This window comes from Artibeus jamaicensis, unplaced genomic scaffold, assembly GCF_021234435.1.
Source record: "Artibeus jamaicensis isolate MK-2021 breed Jamaican fruit bat unplaced genomic scaffold, CSHL_Jam_final contig_311, whole genome shotgun sequence".
Lineage (NCBI taxonomy): Eukaryota > Metazoa > Chordata > Mammalia > Chiroptera > Phyllostomidae > Artibeus > Artibeus jamaicensis.
In genome coordinates, this window is record NW_026521717.1 from 3,150,091 (window position 1) to 3,174,430 (window position 24,340).

The 24,340-nt window shown below is 32.8% G+C and overlaps 1 protein-coding gene across 2 annotated transcripts in view; it reads left to right on the top strand.

Moving 5' to 3' along the window:
- TFEC (transcription factor EC) overlaps positions 1-22,833 on the top strand; it is a 140,562-nt gene extending 117,729 nt beyond the window's left edge. For both annotated transcript variants that reach the window (XM_053662934.1, XM_037136209.2), the window contains exons 4-8: positions 1,950-2,064; positions 4,295-4,351; positions 7,593-7,668; positions 20,349-20,496; positions 21,359-22,833. In XM_053662934.1, the coding sequence (XP_053518909.1) occupies positions 1,950-2,064; positions 4,295-4,351; positions 7,593-7,668; positions 20,349-20,496; positions 21,359-21,739 (777 nt within the window). In that variant the 3' untranslated portion in view covers positions 21,740-22,833. The remainder of the gene's footprint in view (positions 1-1,949; positions 2,065-4,294; positions 4,352-7,592; positions 7,669-20,348; positions 20,497-21,358) is intronic.
- The last annotated feature ends 1,507 nt before the right edge of the window (positions 22,834-24,340 follow it).

Genomic DNA, 24,340 nt, shown 5'->3' on the forward strand with positions numbered 1-24,340 from the left:
TGCCTAAGCGAATTATATCAATAATTTTGTGAAAACTAAATATAATTTTGCTTTGTAAGACCTTTCAGATGTGTATTTAATATCTAAATATTCCCTAACAGTATACTTGTATATATTTTAATGGAGAAAGGCACGTTAGATTATATGAAATGTGTGATACTTGTGTAATGATAGTCAAAAAGTGATTAGCCATTTACATAAAATAGAGTAGTACTTATAGCATAAAATTAAATAGGATATTAATCATTGTGCTTTTAGTGTATAAATTAGACAATAACCAAGGTTAGTAGAAGATGTAATATACCTGTGGTGAAGCAAGATTAGATTCATTATCAGAATTTCAGCCCCATTTCTAAGACTAAAATCATTGATTAGGTATAGTTTGACTAGGTAATATGGACTCAGCAAAATGGTATGATAAGAATCTATCATTTTATTGTTTCAGCATATATGTAATATGATTCTTTTTTTTTCTTAAACATTTTTGCAATTTGCTGCTGCTGCTTTGAAATCCATCTGAATTCCAGCTTTTCAGAGAAAAAATGCCCTTTCTCTAGTTCCTTTTCCCTTCCTTTCCCCTTAGTGCCTGTTTTCTTGTTTGGCACAACCATTCTATTTCTCAAAGGTAAAGTAGAAATACACAATTTAGAATGGTGACACCTCAGCTTATAACCAATAGGGTTTCCCAAAAAGATCTTGGAAACATTTTTTTTTATAAGTAAGATTAAATGACTCACAAGTTAAGGAAATAACTGCTTTTAAAATTTCTCCCTACTTGTATTGTTCTGATACTAACATTCATCATCTATCCAATATGATCAACTTTGTCCCTGTTTTTCAGATGAGAAAATTGAGAAGACTTTCCTGACTTAAATAGCTCCCTTCCAAGATGCATGAAGTGCAAATCCATTTTAAAATAATGAGTTTATATAAAACAAAGATAAAGATTCCTAATAGAGTAAACATGAAAAGAACTACCATATTTTTTGGACTATAACACACGCCCCCCCCCAATTTGGGAGAAATAATGGTTGTTAATGTTGCCATTGAGTTCTGTTTACATTTACAGTGCTAAAATATTGTTATTTATGTTATGAAATATTTTACCACATTTTTTGTTTCAAAACATTTTTTTTATTTTCTTCCTCTAAAACCTAGATGTGTTTTATGGTCCAGAATATGGTAATACTTATAAATATATATCAGAATACATATGTATTCTATAGTGTCTTCATTGATACGTACATGCACTTACAGATTGACCTAATTTCCACTGTATTTTTAACATTTTTCTCTGAGAAATGAATTCAGTTTTGAATTGTATAGAAAACAGCTATCTGAAAAATTTTTCCCAACATCACTTTAAGAATTGTAATGTTGCTATAATTAGATGTAACTTTACTACAGGCAAGAGTAGTTTTAGGCTACTTTTGTTACCATCTGGAATAATTACAATAATCTAGAACATTAGATGTACAATGAAAAAAGTATGCCTTCCTGTGAGAAAAGGGAATTTCTCAATAAACAGTGTAAAACACTTCTTGACTGTGAGTGTCTGGTAGCACTAATAGTGTTAAGAAGGTTTCCAAAATGTTCAACCATTATACCTAATTTATGCTGTTCTTAGCAGCTTTGCTAATATGTATATTGATTTTTGTTCAAGTGATGTATCTAACCTTATTCATTTATAATGAGGTAATGTGATAGATCAAACTTTTATAAATTTGTAAATTGTAATCAGAATTTTCCTGCATGAGTAAACTAATTTCTTTTTTTGCTTACATACAAATAACTTTTTTAACATTTCCACAAGCATCCAATATTGATTTTAAAGTCAATGCATATTCATTTTTATTTCAGATGAAAATGGCAAATTTAAAATATACAGCCAAATATGTCAATGCCCACAGAAAGATTAATTGACCTTTTCTTTCTTTTTTTCCCTAAAGTTATCTGGCAGTATTTTGGATGTGTATAGTAGCGAGCAGGAAATTTCATCAGTTAATATGGGACTTACTAGTGCTTCCTGTCCAAGGAGTCTATCAGTGAAAAGAGAAATTACAGGTAATGTTACTTTTACCCTTTTATCCTTCTTTAGTCAATTACATAAGAATAGCATGTATTATCAAGATAAATAAAAAATTTAAAATACCAAAATTGTCAGTTAAAATAGGGGGCATTTAAGATTTAGGGTGTAACTTGTAGTTCAAATAAATTGATTTATTATTTTAGAAAATAGGCAAATATACACATATGTTCTCTCTACATACATAGATATACACACATACACATATATGCATATGAATATGTATACATATGCATATATAAGAGATACATGTATAAAACAGCTTGAGAAGTTCTTTATGTAACATAGGTTCATTTTAATATTAAATAATGCAATTTATTAGCATGATTGCAAAATAATATATTAATAGATTAGGGAAAATTAGTCCTTTTGTATGTAAAATTTGATATAAAACAGCTTGATTTTCTCTTTTTATGAATTTTATAAAGTTCAAAAAAGAGAAAATCAAATTAAAAAAAATTTTAAAAGCTTGTTTTATTCATTTTATGATGGACTCACATTTAACTTTCACAAGTGGGTAAAAACCTCTCAATTTTCAAGAATATATTCTAAAATTCTTACAACTCAAAGGCATTATAGAGACATGGTAAAATTCCTTCAATATATAGATGAGGAAATCAGGAGTCAGAGGAGTTATTTTCCACTAGTCATAAAGCTGAATAGGGAAAAATGGATCAAATAAAGATTTCTTGACTTATAAGTCAAGTTTTAGTTCCTTCATTTGCATAAAATAAAATAAGATTGAAATTAAATTAAATTAAATTAAATTAAAATTACACATTTTTAGTTGGGGGGCCAAACATTGTTTTTTAAATATTTTTTACACAGTCTAATCAATAATGCACAAATATTTATGCATTCAAATAATTTAGAGCAAAATTAATGCCTATAGCTGAAATGAACAAATTTAAGTAAATGTATTTCTATATTACCTACTTTAAAAACTAGAATAATTTAAGGGACACTGCATTAATTTATAAAAAAATACCTGAAAATTTGATAGCTTGAAATGATACTTATCTCAAATAATCTTTATGGGTCAAAAATCCAGGGGTAGCTTAGAAAGTTGGTTATAACTCAGAGTTTCTCATAAGGCTATAGTCAAGATGTTTGCTAAAGATACAGACATTTGTCCCTTAATGGGCGGGAGCGTGTGTTTCTAAGGTAGTTCACTTACAGGTCTTGAAAGTTAGTGCTGCTAGTTGGCAAATGACCTTGGTACTTAACATGTGGACATTCATAGGGCTACTCAAGTTTCATCATGACATGACAAGTGGTGATCCAAGACATCAAACTGATAGCTGAAAATGTCATTTATACCTGTTCTTGGAAGCCACACTAGTCATTTAGACAATATTATATTGATTTTACAGGTCAACCTTATTCAATATGAGAGGGAATTACCGAGTGTGTGAATGTCATGAATAATTATTGTGTGCCATGTTGGAAGATGACTATCACAAATGCTTACAATCAAATAGCATATAATGTGTTATTTACTGGCATTGTTTAATAGTAATATCTGAGAAATGTACTTAATTCCAAATTCTATAATTTGTAAATCATAATTAGTTATGAAAAATGTAGGTTGTTGCCCTGGCTGGGTGGCTCAGTTGTTAGGAGCATCAACCCAACCACAAGAGGTTGTGGGTTTGATTCCTGGTCAGGGCACATACCTAGGTCATGGGTTCTATCGCCATTCAGGGCACATATGTGAGGCAACTGACTGATGGTTCTCTTTCACATCAATGTTTTTATCTCTCTCTCTGAAAAAAATCAAAAACATATCCTCAGGTAAAGATTGTGTGTATGTGTGTTGTAAATATAGGTTGTAAAATTTAGGTTTAAATAATATTAATGTTCTGAAATAATAATAATTGAGCTGCTAAACACTTGTTGTGCACTGTTCCTCTTTTAATCATCACAATATTATATCAATTTTACAGTTGAAACGAAATTTACCTAATAAATCAGAGGGCTATTAAATGGAGGGCCAGAATACAAATCTGATATTTACTTCTCAAAGTCTAAAGGGTTTGCCATTGCCTCCTACTCAAAAAATATTTTTCTTCTGATATCTAAATATTTGCGTAAAAATACTACATTGCTTGGAATAAGTAATATTGTATTTCACTTAGTATTATTGAATTATGTTGATTAAAGGTGTAAACAGTAGAACTAAGAATTGTTTTATCTTCCTTTTATCAGAAACTGATACTCGAGCTTTAACAAAAGAGAGACAAAAAAAGGACAACCACAACCTCAGTGAGTACATTTTTCTTTTTCTTCTTTTCCAAATGAAACTAATACAAGAGAAAATTCATGGAGATTAAAATGTGTTGTTATTTATCGTGTCTCCTCCATTTTGAGGTTAGATGACCAAAATTAATAGTACATCTTACCAGTTGAGCTATTTGGAGACATTTAAATGATGTAAAATTTCGGAAAAGCTATACACTTCCACAAATTGAAACTTCTGAAATTCTCTCCTTGATCATTCTCTCTCAAGAATGTTGCATGTAATGGAGATGAGTTCACCTAGTTCAGGGTTGTCAAACCCTCATTTTCACTGGGAGCTACATCAGCCTCACAGTTGCCTTCAAGAAGCCAAATGTAATTTTAGGACTGTATAAATGTAACTACTGCTTAAGTAGGGGCAATGAGCCCAGCACTGCCACCTCAGGATGGATAAAACAAGGTGGAGGGCCAGATTTGGCCTGAGGGCCTTGTGTTTTCCACCTGTGACCTAGTTACAGTTGAACTCTATTGTGATTCATAGGATTGAATGTGGAAGGTGGTAGGTAGGGAAGGGGGAAAGTAGTAGGGGGGGAATTGCAACTGTAATTGAATTACAATAAAAAAGAAAGAATTAATAGAGTAAGGAACTGTGGGCTTCTCTTTTATTTTAGACTGCTTATCACTCTCCTTGTTTCTTCTCTCTTCTATTTCTGCAGTTTAAATAACAGGTCATTTAAGATTAAGTATGATAGATACCTTGTATGTCCATTATTAAAGTGTTTTCTAACCTGGATTCCCTTATTGAGTGATTTTGCTTTTTGGAGATATCATTGTTAAAAAATTAATATCACATTTTAAATATGTTGAATCTAGGATAACCACTAAAGTTTGTGAAGATTTTGACAAGAAGACAGATGAAGTCCCACTTACCAGATGTCTAAATATTTAAAAGTTATGACTCAAGTTATAAAGTGCTAAAATAAGTATGCTCTATTCTTCCAAATGACTGGAAGGCCAGGTGTGAGTTTAGAATTCTCAGATCCTTGGAGTTCTGAATGGGAATATCAGAGTGGGGCAATACTAGCCCATCTCACTTGTCTCTTCACCCCATATTTCATTCTGTGTTGCCAGTGGTCTCAGTTATGAGTATGACAACTTCATCCAGTACATTCAAGCTCCATACACATCTCAGCAAATAGTTGCTCCTTTTCCATATCTTGGGTATACTGGTGAGCACACTGGTGTTATGATCTTTCTCCAGAAAGATGGACCTCAGAAGTGGCCTATGCAGGCTCTAGCAGGAGGTTCAGTGTATAGAGGATATCCCTTATGTGTGTATTTTAGAAGGGATCACACTGACTCTGTGGCTGCCTTGCTCAGTGAAGATGGGTATGATGAGAGAAGGCAAGTGTGATTCCTCTTAAATATGGGATCCTAGATAGGGGCTACTCTTGCCTGGATCTAAAGGCAGAAATGATTGACTATATCAACAACTTTGTGAAAAGTGAAATCACACATGGCATGAAGTAATCTTGTAATTTTTAAAAATTGACTTCTCTACAAATAACTAGTACTAGGTATGAAGAAACCAAAGCTCTCATTATAATTACCCATTAAACATGTATTGAGCACAGCTTAAGAAAAATAGAATAGAAACTTCTAATATTTTACATGAGGTAAATTTATTATTTATATTTAAAGAATAGATTTTGGGGAAATATTTTAAGACTAAAACAACCCCTCATTTTGAGATAAGTTTTTGAATATACTTCATAGCTGTTCTTCATTTTATATTTAATTGAATTTTTTATTTATTAATTTTTAGAGAGAGAGAGAGTGCGAGCAAGAGAGAGATCAGTTTGTTGCTCCACTTATTTATGTATTTATTCGTTACTTCTTGTATGTGCGCTGACTGGAGATCGAACATGCAACCTTGGTGTATTAGAATGATGCTCTAACCAAATGTACTACCCTTGCCTGGGACTCATTTTATACTTAAAAGTCTTTTTATAGTATAGGAGTTAGTATGTGTGAACATAAAATTATTAATACATTCTCACTGTGAAATATACATGCATTTCTATCAGCTTTATCTTTATTTTCTTTTCAGTTTTTTTTAAATGTGGTGTCATGCTGTTTGAATCCCATGCACAGAGCAAATAGAATTAATAAAGAAGGGAAATCAACTGTCTCAAGAATCAATTATCTTCTAATTTCAAAGGAATAGCAATATATTATTCCCGAAGGTCAAATCCATTCATATATTATAGGTTCACAAAGACCATTGATTGTCTTTCATGTCTTTCCTTCTTTCTGGTAATGATCTTAATTTTCAAGCATAATCATTTTTAAAGAAGGCTTTAAATATGAATATCAGATTCACCTGCAAGCTTTTTATAAATGCAAATATTGGGGCCCTGACCCCGACCTACTAAACTCAGAATCTCTACCAGTAGGGTACATATATATTCTAACAGTTATTTCAGGCATATCTGATATACACTAAATTTTGAAAACCACTGTTCTATATATAATTGAAAAGTTTAAAAGAACATATTTACACTCTAATGGACATATATTTATTTAGCTTCTCTTATATGCCAAGCCCTCTGGGGATACAAAAATCAGGAGGAAATGGTTCCTTCCCTCAGAAAGTTCATAGTTCACTTGGTTACACATACCTACCATGTGCCAAACTTTATGTTAGGCCTTCAAGGCTGTATATAAGGAGAGTTCAGTCCTCAGGTGTTTATAATCCTTATGGTCTTGCAAAATACATATATATAATACATATATGTTTCAGTATGAGTAAATATTATATGGCATCTTTTAAAAAGATTTTATTTATCTTTAGAGGGGAAGGGAAGGAGAGAGGGAGAGAAATATCAATGTATGGTTGCACCCCCTGCTGGGAACTGGCACCTGTTGGGAACTGGCCTGCAACCCACAAATGTGCCCTGACTGGGCATTGAACCGCGATCAACTGGTTCGCAGGCCCACGGTCAATCCACTGAGCTACACCAGCCAGGGCTTTATATGACATTTTAAATACTGAGAAATGTGTATTAAGAAGGAAATATTTTAAGACATTGTGAATATATTGTTATTATTTTACAATAAAATATATTTGAATTTTTATTTTGTTTTGAGAAATATTCTTTTGATTAAATGACATTTTTATTGTTCTTTAAAAATTATTAAGAAAGTTTACATCTATAAAATAGTGAATTGTGCTTTAATGAGAATAATACATTTTTTTTTTCAATAGTTGAAAGAAGAAGAAGGTATAATATTAATTACCAAATCAAGGAGCTTGGTACTCTTATTCCAAAGACTAATGATCCGTGAGTTCAATAACCATTTCTATAATAAAGTTATGGTTTTAATACCCTACAAAATGGGTGGGAGGGAAGAAGGATAGAGGAGGACTAATAACTAGGAAGCCAAGGAGCTTATGGTAGAGACAAATCTATTTTTGATTTTATTTTAAAATATTTATTCAAGGATGAAAGCCATTAAGCATCAAAGTTGTCACTAACAGTCATCCTTTTGAGCTGTAAAAAATAAGTAAATTATTTCTTTTTAGTTTATAGTGGGTCTTTCTGTATAACACCAATACTGACAAACTTATTGTTAGTGTCACATGATGTCTAAAACAGTACTATACTTAATTTATGGTTCTAACAATTCTTCAAATGTAAGATTTGTGTGTGCATGGACATTGGAATGTCAGATTTTTATAGGTTCCAACATTCTGGAGACATGCAAGTAAAAAATAAAATTATAAAAAAACATGCTTACAGATTTCAACTAGTAATTGATTATTGTAATGAAATTTTTAGCCAAGTTTTGGTATCATACATACAAAACCAGTTAAACAAGATGTTTGAACTAAAATTAATATAGGTGGGATAGGAATAAGAGGAAAAAAGAAAGAAAGAATGGCTTAAGAGATGTCTAAAGGAAACAGAACTGATTTTGAGATGACAGAGGGAGAGGGAATACTAAGAATGAGGAATAAAAACCAGGCTAAGACAGGGAAAAATTAATATTTGATATGGAAAAAAAGAAAGAAAAAAATTTTAAAAAGGTCAGGATGAAAGAAAAAAAGAGAAAGTAAAAAAGCAGGCTAAGACAACAAAATTAAAATTTAAGAAGGAAAAAGAGTAGGGGAGGGGAATGGTAAAATTTGAGATTTGAAATACAAAATTAGTGAAGATCTAAAAATAAAAATGAAAAAAAAAGATACAATGACTACTCTATCCACAATCAATGAACAAAGATTGATAAATGTAGAGATAGAATGCAGGTATTTTAAGAGCAGGAAAAAAATGTGAGATGACCATTAACAACAAAATTGACTTTGAGAGGCTGGATGGGGGTGAAATAGCAAGAGTGCAGAATGGAAACAAGTCATAGCATGAGAGAATATAAAATTTAAAATGAAAATAAGAGGAAAGAGGAAGGTAAAATGAGGTAAGAGGAGAAAGGAGTAAAATATGTGAATTTAAATAAACTATAGTATAAAATCTAGTGACTTAATATGCACAAACTTGAAGGCCAAGAAATTTGTGTTAAAAAGCTATACAGGAAAGAAAATATCACCGATCATGGAGAAGTCTGTGGTGGATTTCATCTCAGTAACATCTAGTATTTACCACTGTTTTTTTTTTTTTTTTTCTGTGTCAGCCTCTGGTGATGTCATATGGTGTTAGACTTTTAGGGATCTACTGTCTGTGGCTGACTCCTTGAGTTATTAATCTAGTTAATCTGCACTGAGGTTTAAGCACCACAGGAAGGGGCTGAATCCCTCCTGGGTCAGGCTATTGTTTCCCCTCAAGCTGCTTCCAGCTACTCTCTCAGTTCTCTCCCCAAAGCTTCTGTCCCCAGTCTTTCTTCAAGTGTCTCTAGTCCACCCTGCCCCCCTCCCCTTTGCTAAAGCCTAGGGTAAGTAACTGCAAATGAAAATTTATGTGCTGGCTGTTTAAACAGCTCTTTGCTTCTACCGCCATCCAATTCTGGTAGAGAGCAACCCTGTCCCTTTTCACAGCTGGCTATTATCTGAGTACTTTTTAGGCTCTGTTGCTCTAGGCTGGGGATCCCAGCTTAGGGTTTAGATCCCACACTTCTCTGGGGGATCCAACCAGCTGCTTAAATGTCCCTTCGCCACTTCAACTGCCCCGAGTGGGTGCCTAGCCAGCCCTAGCCAGCCCTCTTGTGTCTCCACTGCACTCCCTACCAGTCACGTGGAGCTGAAGCTGATTCTTCTGTCTGTCCGAGGTTTTAAGGCTTCTCTCTCAATATTATTCAGTCATTTTTTTCTGGGTGGTTTTCCCACAATTTAGTTGTAATTCTAGTTTGGTCCTGGGAGGAGATTAGTGTAACTTCCACTTACTTCTCAGTCATCTTGGATCAGCTCATTTGTTATTGATAGTGCTGTGTGTGGTGGATCTTTCTTTCCAATATGGTTCCTATTTTTTAATCTATTTACTTTTTCTTCCTTTTTTTCTGTCTCTCACTTTTTAATTTACTTTTATTTGATTTTATTTTCTGTTTAAATCTAATAGTATGTGCTTCCCTTCTCTTATTCCATCCTGTCTTCTTCATTCCTTTTTTATTTATCATGTAAATTTTACTTTCTCTCTTTGCATTGCTCAAATTTGCAACTCTTGTTAGTGCTCCTCCCTCTATCCTCTCAAAACCATTTTTCTTTTGGGAGGTCATCTCATATTCACTCTCCTTTCTTATAATACCCTTAATCTCTTTACACCCTTATTTTTACTGGTTTATTTGCTGTTGATAGTAGTAGGGGGTGCAAGTTATTTTTGAGGGTGTGGGTTTATTTCCTGGACTTTGTGGTTTTGTTCTGGCAGCACCTGCACAACAGCATACAAGACATGGTGGGTGGAGTGGCACTAAGTCAACCAGCAGGAGGGAAGGACCCACCAAAGAATGGCCCAGCAATAGTCAAAACCCAATTACATCCAGAGAGTCAACATAAACAGCATAAATTATGCAATACATGAAAAGAACTTAACTGATATATATAAAATCTTTTATCCCAGGAAGCAAAATACACATTCTTTTTAAATGCATATAAAACATGTTCAAAGATAGACCACATAAAACAAGCCTCAACAAATTCAAGAAAAATGAAATCATGTCAAGCATTTTCTCAGACCACAAGCACTTGAAACTACAAACCAACCTCCAGGAAAAAACTCAAACTCAAATTCATAAAGACTGAATACTATGCTATTAAATAATGAATGGGTGAATAATGAGCCAAGGAAGAAATCAAAAAGTTTCTGAAAACAAATTAAAATGAACACACAACAGTTTAAAAACTATGGGATACCACTAATACAGTCCTGAGAGAGAAGTTCATAGGAATACAGGCCTACCTAAAAAAGATAGGCATATTTAAAATAAACATCCTAACACTGCATCTAAAAAAACCTAGAGGAACAATAATAAAGCCCAGAGTGAGTAGAAGGTAGGAAACAATCAAAATCAGAGCAAAATTAAATGACATAAAGACTAAAACAACAATTCAAAGGATCAATAAATCTAGAAAAAGAAAAACAATTGTTTTCTTCTTTCAAAATATAAACAAAATTGACAAGCTTTTAAACAGTCTCATCAAGAAAAAAAGTGAGAGGCTTGACCCAAATAAGTAAAATCAGAGATGAAACAGGAGAAATTATAACTGATACCACAGAAATACAAAGGATTGTAGGATATTATTACAAACAAGTATATGCCAAAAACTTTGAAAACCTGGGTGAAATGGACAAATTTCTAGATACATATAATTTTCTTAATCTGAGTCAAGGAGAAGCAGGAAGCTGAAATAGATGAATAACAGCTAGTGAAATTGAAGCAGTAATAAAAAAAAACTCCTGGGACACAAAAGCCATGGACTGGATGTTTTTACAGGAGAATTTAACAAAACATTTAAGAAAGAGCTAACCCCTATCCTTTTCAAACTATTTTAAAGAATCCAAGAAGAGGGAAGATTCTCAAACTTCTTTTATGAGGCCAGCATCATCCTAATCCCCAAACCATATAAAAACACAACAAAGAAAGAACACTACAAGCTGATATTACTGGCAAACATTGATGCTAAATGTTTGGCAAACATCAATGGCAAACATTGATGCTAAAATCCTGAACAAAATATTGACAAATCACATCCAGCACTACATTAAAAAGATCACATACCATGATCAAGTGGGATTCCTGACAGGAATGTAAGGATGGTACAATATTCACAAATCAATAAACATAATACATCACATAAACAAAAGGAAAAACAAAAATCATATGATCATATCAATAGATGCAGAAAAACATTCAATAAATTACACCACACATTCATGATAAAAACAGTAAGTGGGAGTAAAGGGAGCTAGCACACCTCAACATAATAAAGTCCATATAAGAATAATCTACAGCCAACATAATGCTCAATGGGAAAATCTAAAAGCTTTCCCACTAAGATCAGGGACAAGACAAAGGTGTCTACTTTCACCACCTTTATTCAACATAGTATTGGAAGTTCTAGCCACAGTGATCTGACAAGAAAAAGAAATAAAAGGCATCCAAATTGGAAAGGAAGAAGTGAAACTGTCATTGTTTTCAATGACATAATTGTGTACATAGAAAACCCTATAGACACCACCAAAAAACTCGACATAATAGTGAATTTGGCAAAGCAGCAGGATACACAGTCAATATTCAGTTTTTGTACACCAACAATGAAATACCAGAAACAGAAACCAGGGAAACAAATCTCATTTGCTATAGCAACAAGAAAAATAAAGTGCCTAGAAATAAACCTAACCAAGGAGGTAAAAGACCTGTACTCAGAACACTATAGAACACTGAAGAAAGAAATTAAGAAAGACACAAATAAATGGAAGCATATACTGTGTGGATTGGAAAAATGAACATCATCAAAATGTCCATACTATCCAAAGGAATTTATAGATTCAATGCAACCCCTATTAAAATACTAACGACATATTTCACAAAGAACATACATTTCAAAAATCTATAAGGAACTATATAAACAACCCCAAATAGCCTCAGCAATTTTGAGAAAGAAGAACAAAGTAGGAGGTATCACAATACCTGACATCAAACTGTATTTACAAGGCCACTGTAATCAAAATACTCTGGTACTGGCATAAGAACAGACACATAGTCTAATGGAACTGAATAGAGAGCCTAGAAATAAACCCATGTATCTACTAGGTCAATTAATATTGGACAAATGGGGAGGAGCATAAAATAGAGTAAAAATAGACTCTTAAACAAATGGCATTGGGAGATCTGGACAGCTACATGCAAAAAAATGAAACTTGACCACCAACTTATACCACACACAAAAATAAACTCAAGATGGATAAAATACTTAAATATAAGACATGATACCATAAAAATCCTCTAATCTAGAATATGGAAAATCTATTTACCCTGAATGGGACAACCATTAGGAATGGTTCTTAAGTGTATTTCTCTTCTCTATTGATCTCGGAAAGAGTGATTAGTATTTACTTTAACTGTATTATTTTATATGTAGCCAAATTATATTTATTTTTCATCTAATTAAAAACATTAGTCAGATGTTGAATATGTGTATATGTGACTCTGTCCACATAGCACAGACAGAAGAGATTACTCCCTGCCAGCTGTGACATTCCAGACATCCAAATACCAATTCTGTTTCAATACATCTTATCTGTTGGATTGTTGTGGCCTGACCTGTCACTCTATGTCCCTCTATGGGGGTCACCAATGTAAGTCTCATGGTTGAATCCAGAATGTAGCCTCTTCAAACTGACTTAACTTGAGAAGTAGAGTCTGGGTATATGGGCTTAAGTACTAGCCGTTTACTCTATGAAGTTATTTTAATTTCATTTATTGAATTTTCAGATGCTACTGTGGATAATATAAAAGTTGCAGAAAATGACTGTGGCTAGTTCAGCTCTGTGGATGGAATGCTGTCTTGCAAGCCAAAAGGTTGCTAGTTCAATTCCCAGTCACAGCACATGCCTGGGTCATGGTCCAGGTCCCCAGTAGGGGGTTGGCCAGAGGCATACACATTGATGTTTCTCTCCCTCACTTTCTCCCTTCCCTCCCCTCTGTCTAAAAATAAATAAATAACTAAATATAATAATTTTTTAAAAGTTGCAGAAAATAAATTAATGGGAAGTAGAATGTGGGGATAAAATAAAGTGGGCAATTTTCACTTTGTTGTTTTTTCATAGTTATACTTTATTAGTATTTTTAAATTTCAAATATTTTAAAAATACAGTTGACCTACAATATTATATTAGTTTCAGGTATGCACCCAGGTGATTAGACATTGCATATTTTACTAAGTAATCATCTCAATGTATCTACTACCCAATTGACACCATCCATACTTATTAGAGTATTATTGACTATATTCCATGTGCTTTATTTTACATTTCTAAAACTATTCTGCAACAACTCATTAATATTTCTTAATCCCTTCAACTTTTTTTTACCATCCCTGCAAGCACCATCTCATCTAGTAACCATCAAAATATTATCTACACCTATGTGTCTATTTCTGTTTTGCTTCTTTGCTTATTTATTTATTTTTTTAGATTAATTTCATTTAATACTAGTTTGGTGGTGATAAACAAACCCCTTTAGCTTTTCCTTGCCTGGCAGGCTCTTTACCTTTGATTCTAAATGATAACTTTGTTAGGTGGAGTAATCTTGGTTGTGGGTCCTTGCTTCTCATCACTTTGAATATTTCTTCATAATCCCTCTAGTCTGCAAAGATGACAGTCTCATGGGAGCTTTCTTGTTGGTAACTAACTGCATTTCTCTTGTTGCTTTTAAAATTTTATTTTTGTCTTTAACCCTTGGCATTTTAATTATGTTGTATCTTCATGTGGGCATCTTTGGGTTCATCTTGCTTGTGACTCTGCTTTCTGGACTTGTATGTCTATTTCCTTCACCTAGTTAGGGAAGTTTTCCGTCATTATTTTTTCAAATAGATTGTCCTATTTCTTGCTCCTCTTCTCCTCAGGGCACCCCCATGATGTGAATGAAGTTGTCCAAGAGGCTCTTTACACTACCCTCATTTTCTTAGATTCTTTTTTCTTTTTGCTATTCTGAGTGGGTAGTTTTGTTTTCTTATATTCCAAATCACTGATTTGATTCTCAGCTTAATTTACCCTACTGTTTATACTCTAAATTATTTTTCATTTCAGTTAATGTATCTTTAATTTCTGACTGATTCTTTTTTGTGGTTTTTATGTCTTTTTTTATGTTGTTGAAGTTTTCTTTGAGTTCAACAATTTTTCTTCTCAGTTCATTGAGCATTCTTGTAATTAATGTTTTGAACGCTACATCTATAGATTGCTTGTCTCCATTTTGTTTGGTTCTTTTTTGGGGTTGTATGTTCTTTCACTTGGGACATGTTTATTTGTCTCCTCACTTTAAGAGCCTCCTTGTGTTTTTTTTTATTAAAAAATATTTTATTTATTTATTTTTAGAGAGAGGGGAAGGGAAAGAGAAAGAGAGGGAGACAAACATCAGTGTTTTTTTTGCCTCTTGTGTACCCCCACTGGGGACCTGGCCTGCAACCCAGACATGTGCTCTGTTTGGGAATCAAACCAGCATGCTTTGGTTTGCAGGCCTTTGCTCCACTGAGCTCAATCCACTGAGCTACATCAGCCAGGGCTATTTCTATGCAGTAGGTAGAGCTACTACATCTCTTAGGCTTGATAGAGTGTCCTAAGGTAGTAGGTGCCCTGTAGGTATAGTAGCACAACCTCCTTATGTGGGCTGTATACACTTTACTATTGTAATTGAAACTTTCTTGCTGTTGGCACATCAATAAGAGTGATTTATTGCCAGGCCAATAGGCTGACTGCATGGAATGGCTGTGACCACCAACTACAGTGGAGGATCAGTTGTATAGGGTGCCCCTCCATGGAGCAGGACTTACTTCACTAAGTCTGCCTCTGAGTGTGTTGTTTGTGGAAGTTGTTGCATGGTGCTTCGACAAGGTCTGAAGTTATCCACTGGGTGTGCTGGCTCTGGGGCCTGGCAGGGAGTGTAGACCCAAGTCAGCAGCTACCTGTATTCTGCCCAGTGTCCATCCAGCTTGAAATACAAAGTGATCATAAAATGACTGCTACCTGTGCTTGGCTTGGAAGTTCCAAGGAAAGGCTAAGCCACTTATGGAGAGGTATGGAACAATGAGGCCAGATGCTGCTTGTTTGAGAGATTTTAGGTAAACCTTAAGTGTGAGGCAAGATGGGCCACTGATATGGAAAAGCCACTAGAAAAAGCTTAGGTGGGCCTGAAATTTTGGTGGTGCGTGGTCTTAGGGAATCACCAGGGTTGGGTGAATAGTGTGAGCCAAGTTGATGGAAACTCCTATAGGGCACCAACTGCTGGCTCTGTAGGGACATGTCTCATCAAAGGTACAATGCCTCTGCTGGCACTTTTGCCTGGCAGTAGGAACTCTAGCCTTGATTCCAGACAGTTCAGTTCTGCCTCATATGTTCTTGGTGCCTTTCAAATCACTGCCCCATCACTAGAGCTTATAGGGACTGAATCCAAATAAGTGTTTTTAGGCCCTTTAGGAAGAACGCCTAGGACTCCGAGGGCACTCCATCTTACTTGACCTCAATTTCTGCTGTGTTTTTTTTGTGTGTGTGTTTTTTTTGTTTTTTTGTTTTTTGTTTTGTTTTTTTACAGCCAGAAGTTATGGGAACTTTTTTTCTCCAGGACTAAAATCCGGGGCTTGGGAGCCTGGTGTGGAGCTAGGACCCTTCATTCCTCAGGGGCACCTCTGCAGCTGAGATCCTCTCCTGATTTTTATCTGCTACACATGAGCGTGGGTTCACCTGTTTTTCATCTCTGTTCCTCCTGTCATCTCAATGTGGCTTCTTTAATTCTTTAGTTGTAGGACTTTCTTTAGATTTCAGGTGGTTTATGATGATAGTTGTTCTGTAGTTTAGTTGTAATTTTGTTCTGTAGTTTAGTTGTTCTGTAGTTTAATTGTGGTTGTGGGAAGGTGTGAGTACCATATTGCTACCATCTTGACCAGAAATCTAAGTTTCACATTGAAAATTTACCATGTTATGGCAGTGATGAAGTTAACCAAAAGTGGGTAAAAAAATCAGAGTAATTTGTTGAATAAATGACTGTAACCATTAAAATACATAAGATCAGTTTTTCTTTTTTTAAAAGAAGGATATATATCAGATCATTAAGTAATATAGAATGGAATTTTTCAAATTGTTTACCATAACTTATTAATAGATCATGAAATCAATGAAAAGGGACAGATTGTGAATTTTTAAACAAAGAAGAAAAATAGCTTTGCAAACATCAAAAATATTACATATTGCACATAAAGAGGATAGTAATAACTTGTAAAATATTTGTTGCAATTTTATGCACTCAATTACAATGGAAAGTATATTTGTATGGCAGATACTTTTGAAAAAGTAGAAAAGCCAGAGATTTGCAGAAAGATTACTAATTGAGTGAAGAGATCTGTTGTTCATCTTCTAAACATCACGTGCTCTTGGGCAAATAGCAGGAACTGTGAAGCAATTGAACTCTGAGGAACTTTCCAGTTCATGATTAGAATAAACTTATTGCTTGGTTTAGGAAATGAAGGACATATTTAGTTCTATGAAGTGGTCATTTTTATGTGTCAAAAAACTTCAGAAATTACTATTTCTTTGCTAGGTCAAAATAGTAAGGTCAGAAGAGGAAATAATATAGTGAAAATCTGTACTTAAAATATATAGGTTGAGAAAATTAGATTAAAAAAACCAACTATGAGGGGATGACAATCTCCTGACCATTGGTAAATAATAACACCAAAAAACCTTAATAAACACAAAAATGAAGTGCTTCTACAGATAAGTGGTTGAGGTCTAATTTATATGTGGTTTTTATGAATCATATTTATAAAAATTGTATTAGTAGAACTATAAAATACTATCAGCATAAGTTATTATACTGATGCTATAAAATTGCTCTTGTTTTTCAACTTTTTAAATTATAAAACAAATTATAGTTTTTTTAGTATTTTTCTATAGTTATAATTTTAACCTGCTTTTATGTATGAATGATGGTTGAAGTGGTACAAGAGATCTAACAATACTTTTTAAATATTAATCTAAGCAAAGAAATTAAACCTGCCATGGTGTCTTCTTTTTTTGTTTTGTTTTAATGCTTTTTAGTGGATGTGAACTCCTAAAATGGCAACAGACTGCATTTTAAATAATTTTAAGCATGGCCACACTTCTACTACAATGTATGCATTTTTATTACTTGCTTTAAATCTAAATGCATTAAATCTCCTAAAAATTTTTAAGTTCTTCAAAGAAAAATATTTTGTAAAAAATGGAAAGTTAGTATAAACATTAATTTGTTGGACATTGCTGTACATGTGTTGGTGTTACTGTTGTATATAGTGTTTTGAATGCCTAGCTGCTTGAAATTGTCTTGGGGGAAAGGCTTACATCTCCTTAATGAGTTTAGAAAACTTAAAATACATTAAGAAGGAACTTTATATATTTTTTATCTTATTTTTTTTAGATTTTAAGTGACCTTTATTTTTGCTTTATTTTATTGAAAAATTTGAAAATATACAAGCCATATTTTAAAACTAGGAAAAACACAAATCATTCTTTCCACTTTTATTTATTTCATGTACAAGAATTCAAGTAAAAGGACTCTTTCTTTATTATATCACACACATAGTCTTGTTGATTCTTGTGGTTCAGCTCCACTGGAAGTTAGTATCCTTAGCTCCCCACAGTACAATACAGAATTTCCATTAATGAGTTCACCACCTTCTTGGTGCCCTCTTCACTCCTTCACCTGCCACAGAAGGACTCCTATCAGCTTGTATGCAGAGCAAAGGGGACTTGAGAAGCTATTGAATTTCTCTCCTTGGAGAGCTCTGTGCATGGCTTCTCTTGGCATGCCCAGTCCTGGGCTAGAATAGGTCCTCGGCTGCTGTATATTACCTTATTTGACTTGACTAAGCCTCTGTTGAATTTCTTATTGGTGTTTTCAGGCATATAGTCCTAATTCTGAGAAAACCAGTTGATGAAAGTTTGAGCATGTGAAACTATATATTAAAGTGGCTTTAAAATAGAGTGATCACTTAATAAAATTTTAAATTATATCATGTAGGAACTGAAGGAAGACTCCTTGTGTGGTTTCTACTACCATATTGAGGATTTATTTTTAGATATAAGTAAAGAGTGCTTTAAACTTGGAAGTTAGCTAGGGTTATATTTTTTCATTTTAGTCTTACTGGCCAACTTTTTCTTCTCATGAGAAGAAATGAAACAAAATTAGGGCCGAAAGGCTCCCTACTGGTTAGAGTTTTAATTCAGAAGTTCACTATGCTTTTCAAATACAAGTACTTTCTTGATTTAGTGACAAAGTACCCTCTTTTTTTCCTAGCCTTCTTACCATCAGATAAGTCACTGTGAGATAAATGGAATGAAAAGCTATTTTAGCCTTAGACAATTGACAAAGCCTTTTTAGAGTTATAAGGGACACTGAATAGTTTGGTGTATTTCAGTAGAAGAAGGCTTATCCAGTCTCTAATAAACATTTTCAATTGCTGGTGGAAAAATGCAGCTACACTTAGTTTGTTAAAGTTAAGGAAATTGTCATTTAACATGAACTTCTAATGAGGCATATGCAAAGCAGATTTGTTTCTTAAAATATGTTTCCACTTCTGATCATTTAATAAATATATACAGGGTCTGGCATAAATAATGTCCCTTTTTATCACAAAATATTTTACTACAATATCATAAGCATGTAATTCTGTAACATAACCATATCACACTCAAGAAACCCATATGGCATTTTAGGTGAAATATTCAAATTAAAAGTATAAATTATTAGACCCATATTATTACTGTACCAACCAACCACATTCAAGCAGGCATTATTTCTGCCAGATGCTGTATATATTAAGTTCAATATATTTTACTAAGATCATGTAAACTAAAAAATAGATGCAGTGCAATCCTTTTAAATTTGTCCTACATTCTTACTTTCTGCTGTATTTGAAACACCTCATGACTATAAATGGAAAATTCTTCTAGGTTTTCTAATAGCTTGGGTTAACTTTTAGCAAATAATTTGGCTTCATTCTCCTAAAATATTATTAACTCTCATAAAGTGTTAAATTTATTGATGTGTTTTCAGGTATTAAAATCAGTAGTCTATTCTGTAATTACAGATTATCATTCTCCTATATCAAAAATAAGTTTTAATATTTTTATATACTATAGCCTGAAAGGCTATCTGATATAGTTTAATTGTATTTACTTATATTCAATTTATTTAAAAATAGGTATCTAGCTTTTTAAAAAAAAGTATTGATACTTTCTGTACAGAAATATTTGCTTAATAATTCTAGAAAGTTTTGCTCTGTTGCATAAAATAATATTGCCAAATTTGGTTTTGTTTCACAATGACTCGGGATCAACATTCAAGAGGGACCTTATTTTTTTTTCTTAGAAGCATAAAAGCAACCCTATTAGAGAGTAGGTTAAAAGATTGGTACATTTGAAATGATCTTTAAAAATTTAGGCTTAAGTCTTCATTAATGTACATTTTCCAGTTCATTAATGCAGAAATACAGCACATAGATTTTAATCTTGGAGTTAATAATAAAAGCAATTTTCACTAAAAATATAAAAACTGTAATGGTAGAATCATGATATTGTATTTAGCTCTCCCCACAAAAAGTCACTTTATTACTTTTTTTGACACTTATTTTCATTCTGGGATTAATTTTACTATATAAGGGCTCCTTAACTATTCTATTAAAATTTCTATTCAGAAGCAATAATATCTAACAGTGAATAATAGTCATGTAAATCATTATTTCATATTAATGTAAAGGATTTTGTAAGTTCTTATGAATTCTGCTGACATGCACAATTGTGAAAAAGGTTATCTCTCCCTTCTACAGTGATATGCGCTGGAACAAAGGAACCATTCTAAAAGCATCAGTGGAGTACATCAAGTGGCTACAAAAAGAACAACAGAGAGCTCGAGAATTAGAACACAGACAGAAGAAATTAGAGCAGGCTAACAGGCGGCTTCTACTCCGGATTCAGGTTTTTATAAGAATGTTGCTGCAAACCACGTAGCTTAAATATGATTTACCTGTCATCAGTTTTATTCATTAGTCTCACTTATTTTTTCTTGTTAACAATTATTTTTCCTTCTGAATGATAAATTTGTTGCCTTTTAGGCATTTATGAATTGGGTTGCTTCAATTAAGTTTTCATTGGAAATCTAGGATCAAGATGACTTAAAAAATACATAATGAATGACAACTAATAGCAAAATGCAAAACATTGAATCAATTTTATAAACACACACGATAATATTTCAGACAAAAACTAATAAAGTAGAACATTTGTTTCTTTAGATAATATTGGACACTAAACTCTCCTTTACCCCTTTTATTTCTTTAGTAACATTGCTATGGATTTCATTGCCTCAAGGCATATTGTGCAAGTTTATATTAAGTCACTCCTCATCTGTTCATGTGACAAAAATATTAAAATATGGGCTTTCATAATAAGTCTTTTTTACATGAGTATGCTTATGGCCAAGTAAACCACTTACTTTGTTTCCATGAAATGGTAATATAGTGAGAAATTAATCTGGAAGAGTAAATGGAAGATTTTTTATTCTCTCCGAATAAGTGTATTAGAGTCTGAGTCACTATGGGACCGTAGTGTATTCCTTTAAAGGACAAGGATATGGACTTTACTTTTTTTTCATATTTTTCTAAATATTATTTTTTAGGCAATAGAAACATCAGATTCTCTTATTTGCAAGAATATTTATAATTTGTATTACTTTTCATTTCAAATACTTGAAAATATTTTGTTTTTATTTCTGATTTACTCTCTAGTGTTAAGTCCCCTTTCAAAATCATTATTTAATTATTCTTGTTTGAAATTGCAGGAACTAGAAATACAGGCTCGTGTTCATGGTCTGCCAACCCTGGTTTCACTGGACCGAGTTGATTTAGGTGCTCATGTCACCAAAGAACAGACCCATCTTGAACAGAATTCAGTAGACTATTGTCAACAACTGACTCTGTCTCAGGGAACAAGCCCCGAACTCTGTGATCAAGCTATGGCTTTCTCTGATCCTTTGTCACACTTCACAGATTTATCATTCAGTGCTGCTTTGAAAGAGGAACAAAGATTGGATGATATGCTACTGGATGATACAATATCTCATTTAGGAACAGATCCTCTGCTATCTGCCACTTCCTCTGCAGTTTCCAAAGAGAGCAGTAGGAGAAGCTGTTTTAGCTCAGATGATGGTGATGAATTATAAGAAGTAAACACAGTCCACTCATCAACTAGGAAACAATTGTATTCTGGTGCTATGCAATTATAGTCTGTGTTTCATGTGTTGCTTTGGCTTCATTTTTTGAAAAGAATATATTGTTCACGAAAAACTTGAGGATTAAAAACAACAGTAGAATAAATTCAAAGAAGAAGAAATATGGTATTGAGGAATTACTGAAGGCTAAAACATATTTTTCCTCTTTGACTATGGAACCTAAATCTACTCAAATTTTGTTTTCTAGAAAGAGGTGCAAAATAAGAAATAGCTCTTTACTGGATGTACTATTGTAACTAACAGACTGCAAAGGGTAAACCTCTGAAATATACAAACATTTTCTTAGTTACTCATTTCCAACTCCTTCCTATTCAACTCAAAACGGTTTGCAAGAATCTTGATCAATAGATTTGGAAGTTCATTTCCTTTCTCTACCACCTGGTTACCATGTTGTTTAAAGTTCCACCTTCTAAGAAAGTAATTACATAGATTATCTATCAGTTGTTCATAATTGAAGTGAATCCACAATAAACATTAAAATTTTTCAAAATAATACTAGTTCCTAAAATTCATATGAACTGGTTTCTAAAATTATATCTTAATTTTGCTAGTCTGTTTAATGACACACATTCTAAAAGTTTCTTTGCATATTTATGGAAATATGCCTTGTTCAGAATAACCTTTCTCAAGAATATGGATTAGAATTTTATGCCTTCACACAGATATACCCCCCCACACATGCATACAATGCAGGTAATGTGGTTTTTTTCTTTCACTCTTCTGATTTTTTATTTTTCATCAGAAATCACATTCTAAATTAACATTTTTAATCAAGAAGAGATTTTGGGGAATCAATTTCAGCAAATGAACTATTTTTTTAAAAAATCTTGCTACTATGACAATGTGTCAGCTATTTAAAACTTATCACTATGTCCACTATTGAATGTAAAATAATTAGTTGTCAATACAGTCTCACTTCAGATTGCCAAAATGTTGAGAATTGTATTGCCAAGTGACAAAATAATTTGTGAAACAGAAGCTCTTATTACATCCAGCTTTGAATTAAAGTTCTTTTCTCATAAGTACTTGAGGTACTCTACTGATTTTTATTGTTTATTAGTATTTATTAAGAATATTTATGTTTATAATGCTTTACTCAAATTTTTCTCTCTTGAACTTATTTTAGGAATGGGAAATTACTAACTAAGTATATTGCTCTGTACTAGACCTCCATGAATGGTAATCTGATCAATGTGTATTTATTGAGGGATACTCAAAACTGCATTGTCCTGTGACAATATACAACAGAGAAGCAAATGGTATGGTCTTTCTCTTCAGAGAGTTATTAAGAGGACATGAAAAGAGAATAAAAATTATAGACAATATAAGAATTAAAGCCTACATGGAGCACCATAGGGTACAGATACAGACAAAAAATAAAAATGAATAAAGTCTGGAGAATCACAAAAATCTATGTGAAGAACAGAATTTAAGTAATTTGGAAGCATAAATTGAGTGAAATGAAGGGAAGATAGAGCAAAAATATGAACTGAATGATAAAAATGAAAATAAGTTATATAAATATCTTAATGTAACATTGTTAGAAATAGAACATTCACCTGGAAACCCTAAAAGATGCCTGTTAGGGAGTTCTGAAAGGTAATATTGGCAACAGATTGTGAAAGCCCTTGAAAATTAGAATGAAAATGACAGTAGAAATAGATTTTTTTAATTAGGAAGAAGTCTAAAAAGTAAAATATTTCTGTATATTATTAATGTGATTGAAATACAATCTTTCATGCATATCAACTTGGTGATAAATTTTTCAGAGTGTTTAATGTTACATGGAAAATACACCATCACAAAGTTTGAGATAAATGCTGATGAAAGAAGAAAATATTACATTCTTATGGTATAATGATTATATCTGGCTTAGTTTACAACATTACCTCAGAGTTTAGATAATCAATTTTCATAATTTGACATGGAAAAATAATTCTTAATTTATAGGAGCCATCATTAAAGCCAGATAGAGAGATTATGGCATGTAAAATAGAGCAGTGAGATATACTTCCTCAAGAATTTTTAGGGGAAGTTTATATACTTTTAACTTTATGATAAAATCCCACTTTACTATTTGAGTTGATAATTTAACATTGTAAATCATAGAGAAACAATATGTTTCTCAGTCCATGGAAAACATATAATTCTGTATAGAATCTCATTTATGCTCTCATATTATCAATTATTTTCTTTTCGTTATAGTTTGAGAAGAAATACTGATGATATCATTCCTTCATCATGATTTTCTATTCAAGATACTACTACCCAGTCCTGACACCCAATTTTTATTATCATAGCTAATTGTAAGAACTTGACACAGGATATATTTTCAGTCTGGACAAAAGAGATCTGGAAAAAGAACAAATGTTTTTTGCTATTCTCAGATTATAATAACTATTAGAGGGTTGTAAAATGGATAATGGATTTTTGAAAGGCAAGAGTGGTACTGTGTAACAAATAGACCCTCTCCACAGAAAAACATAAAATTATATATACAGTCAAGAATTTGCATGCACCAGGAGGTTTTAA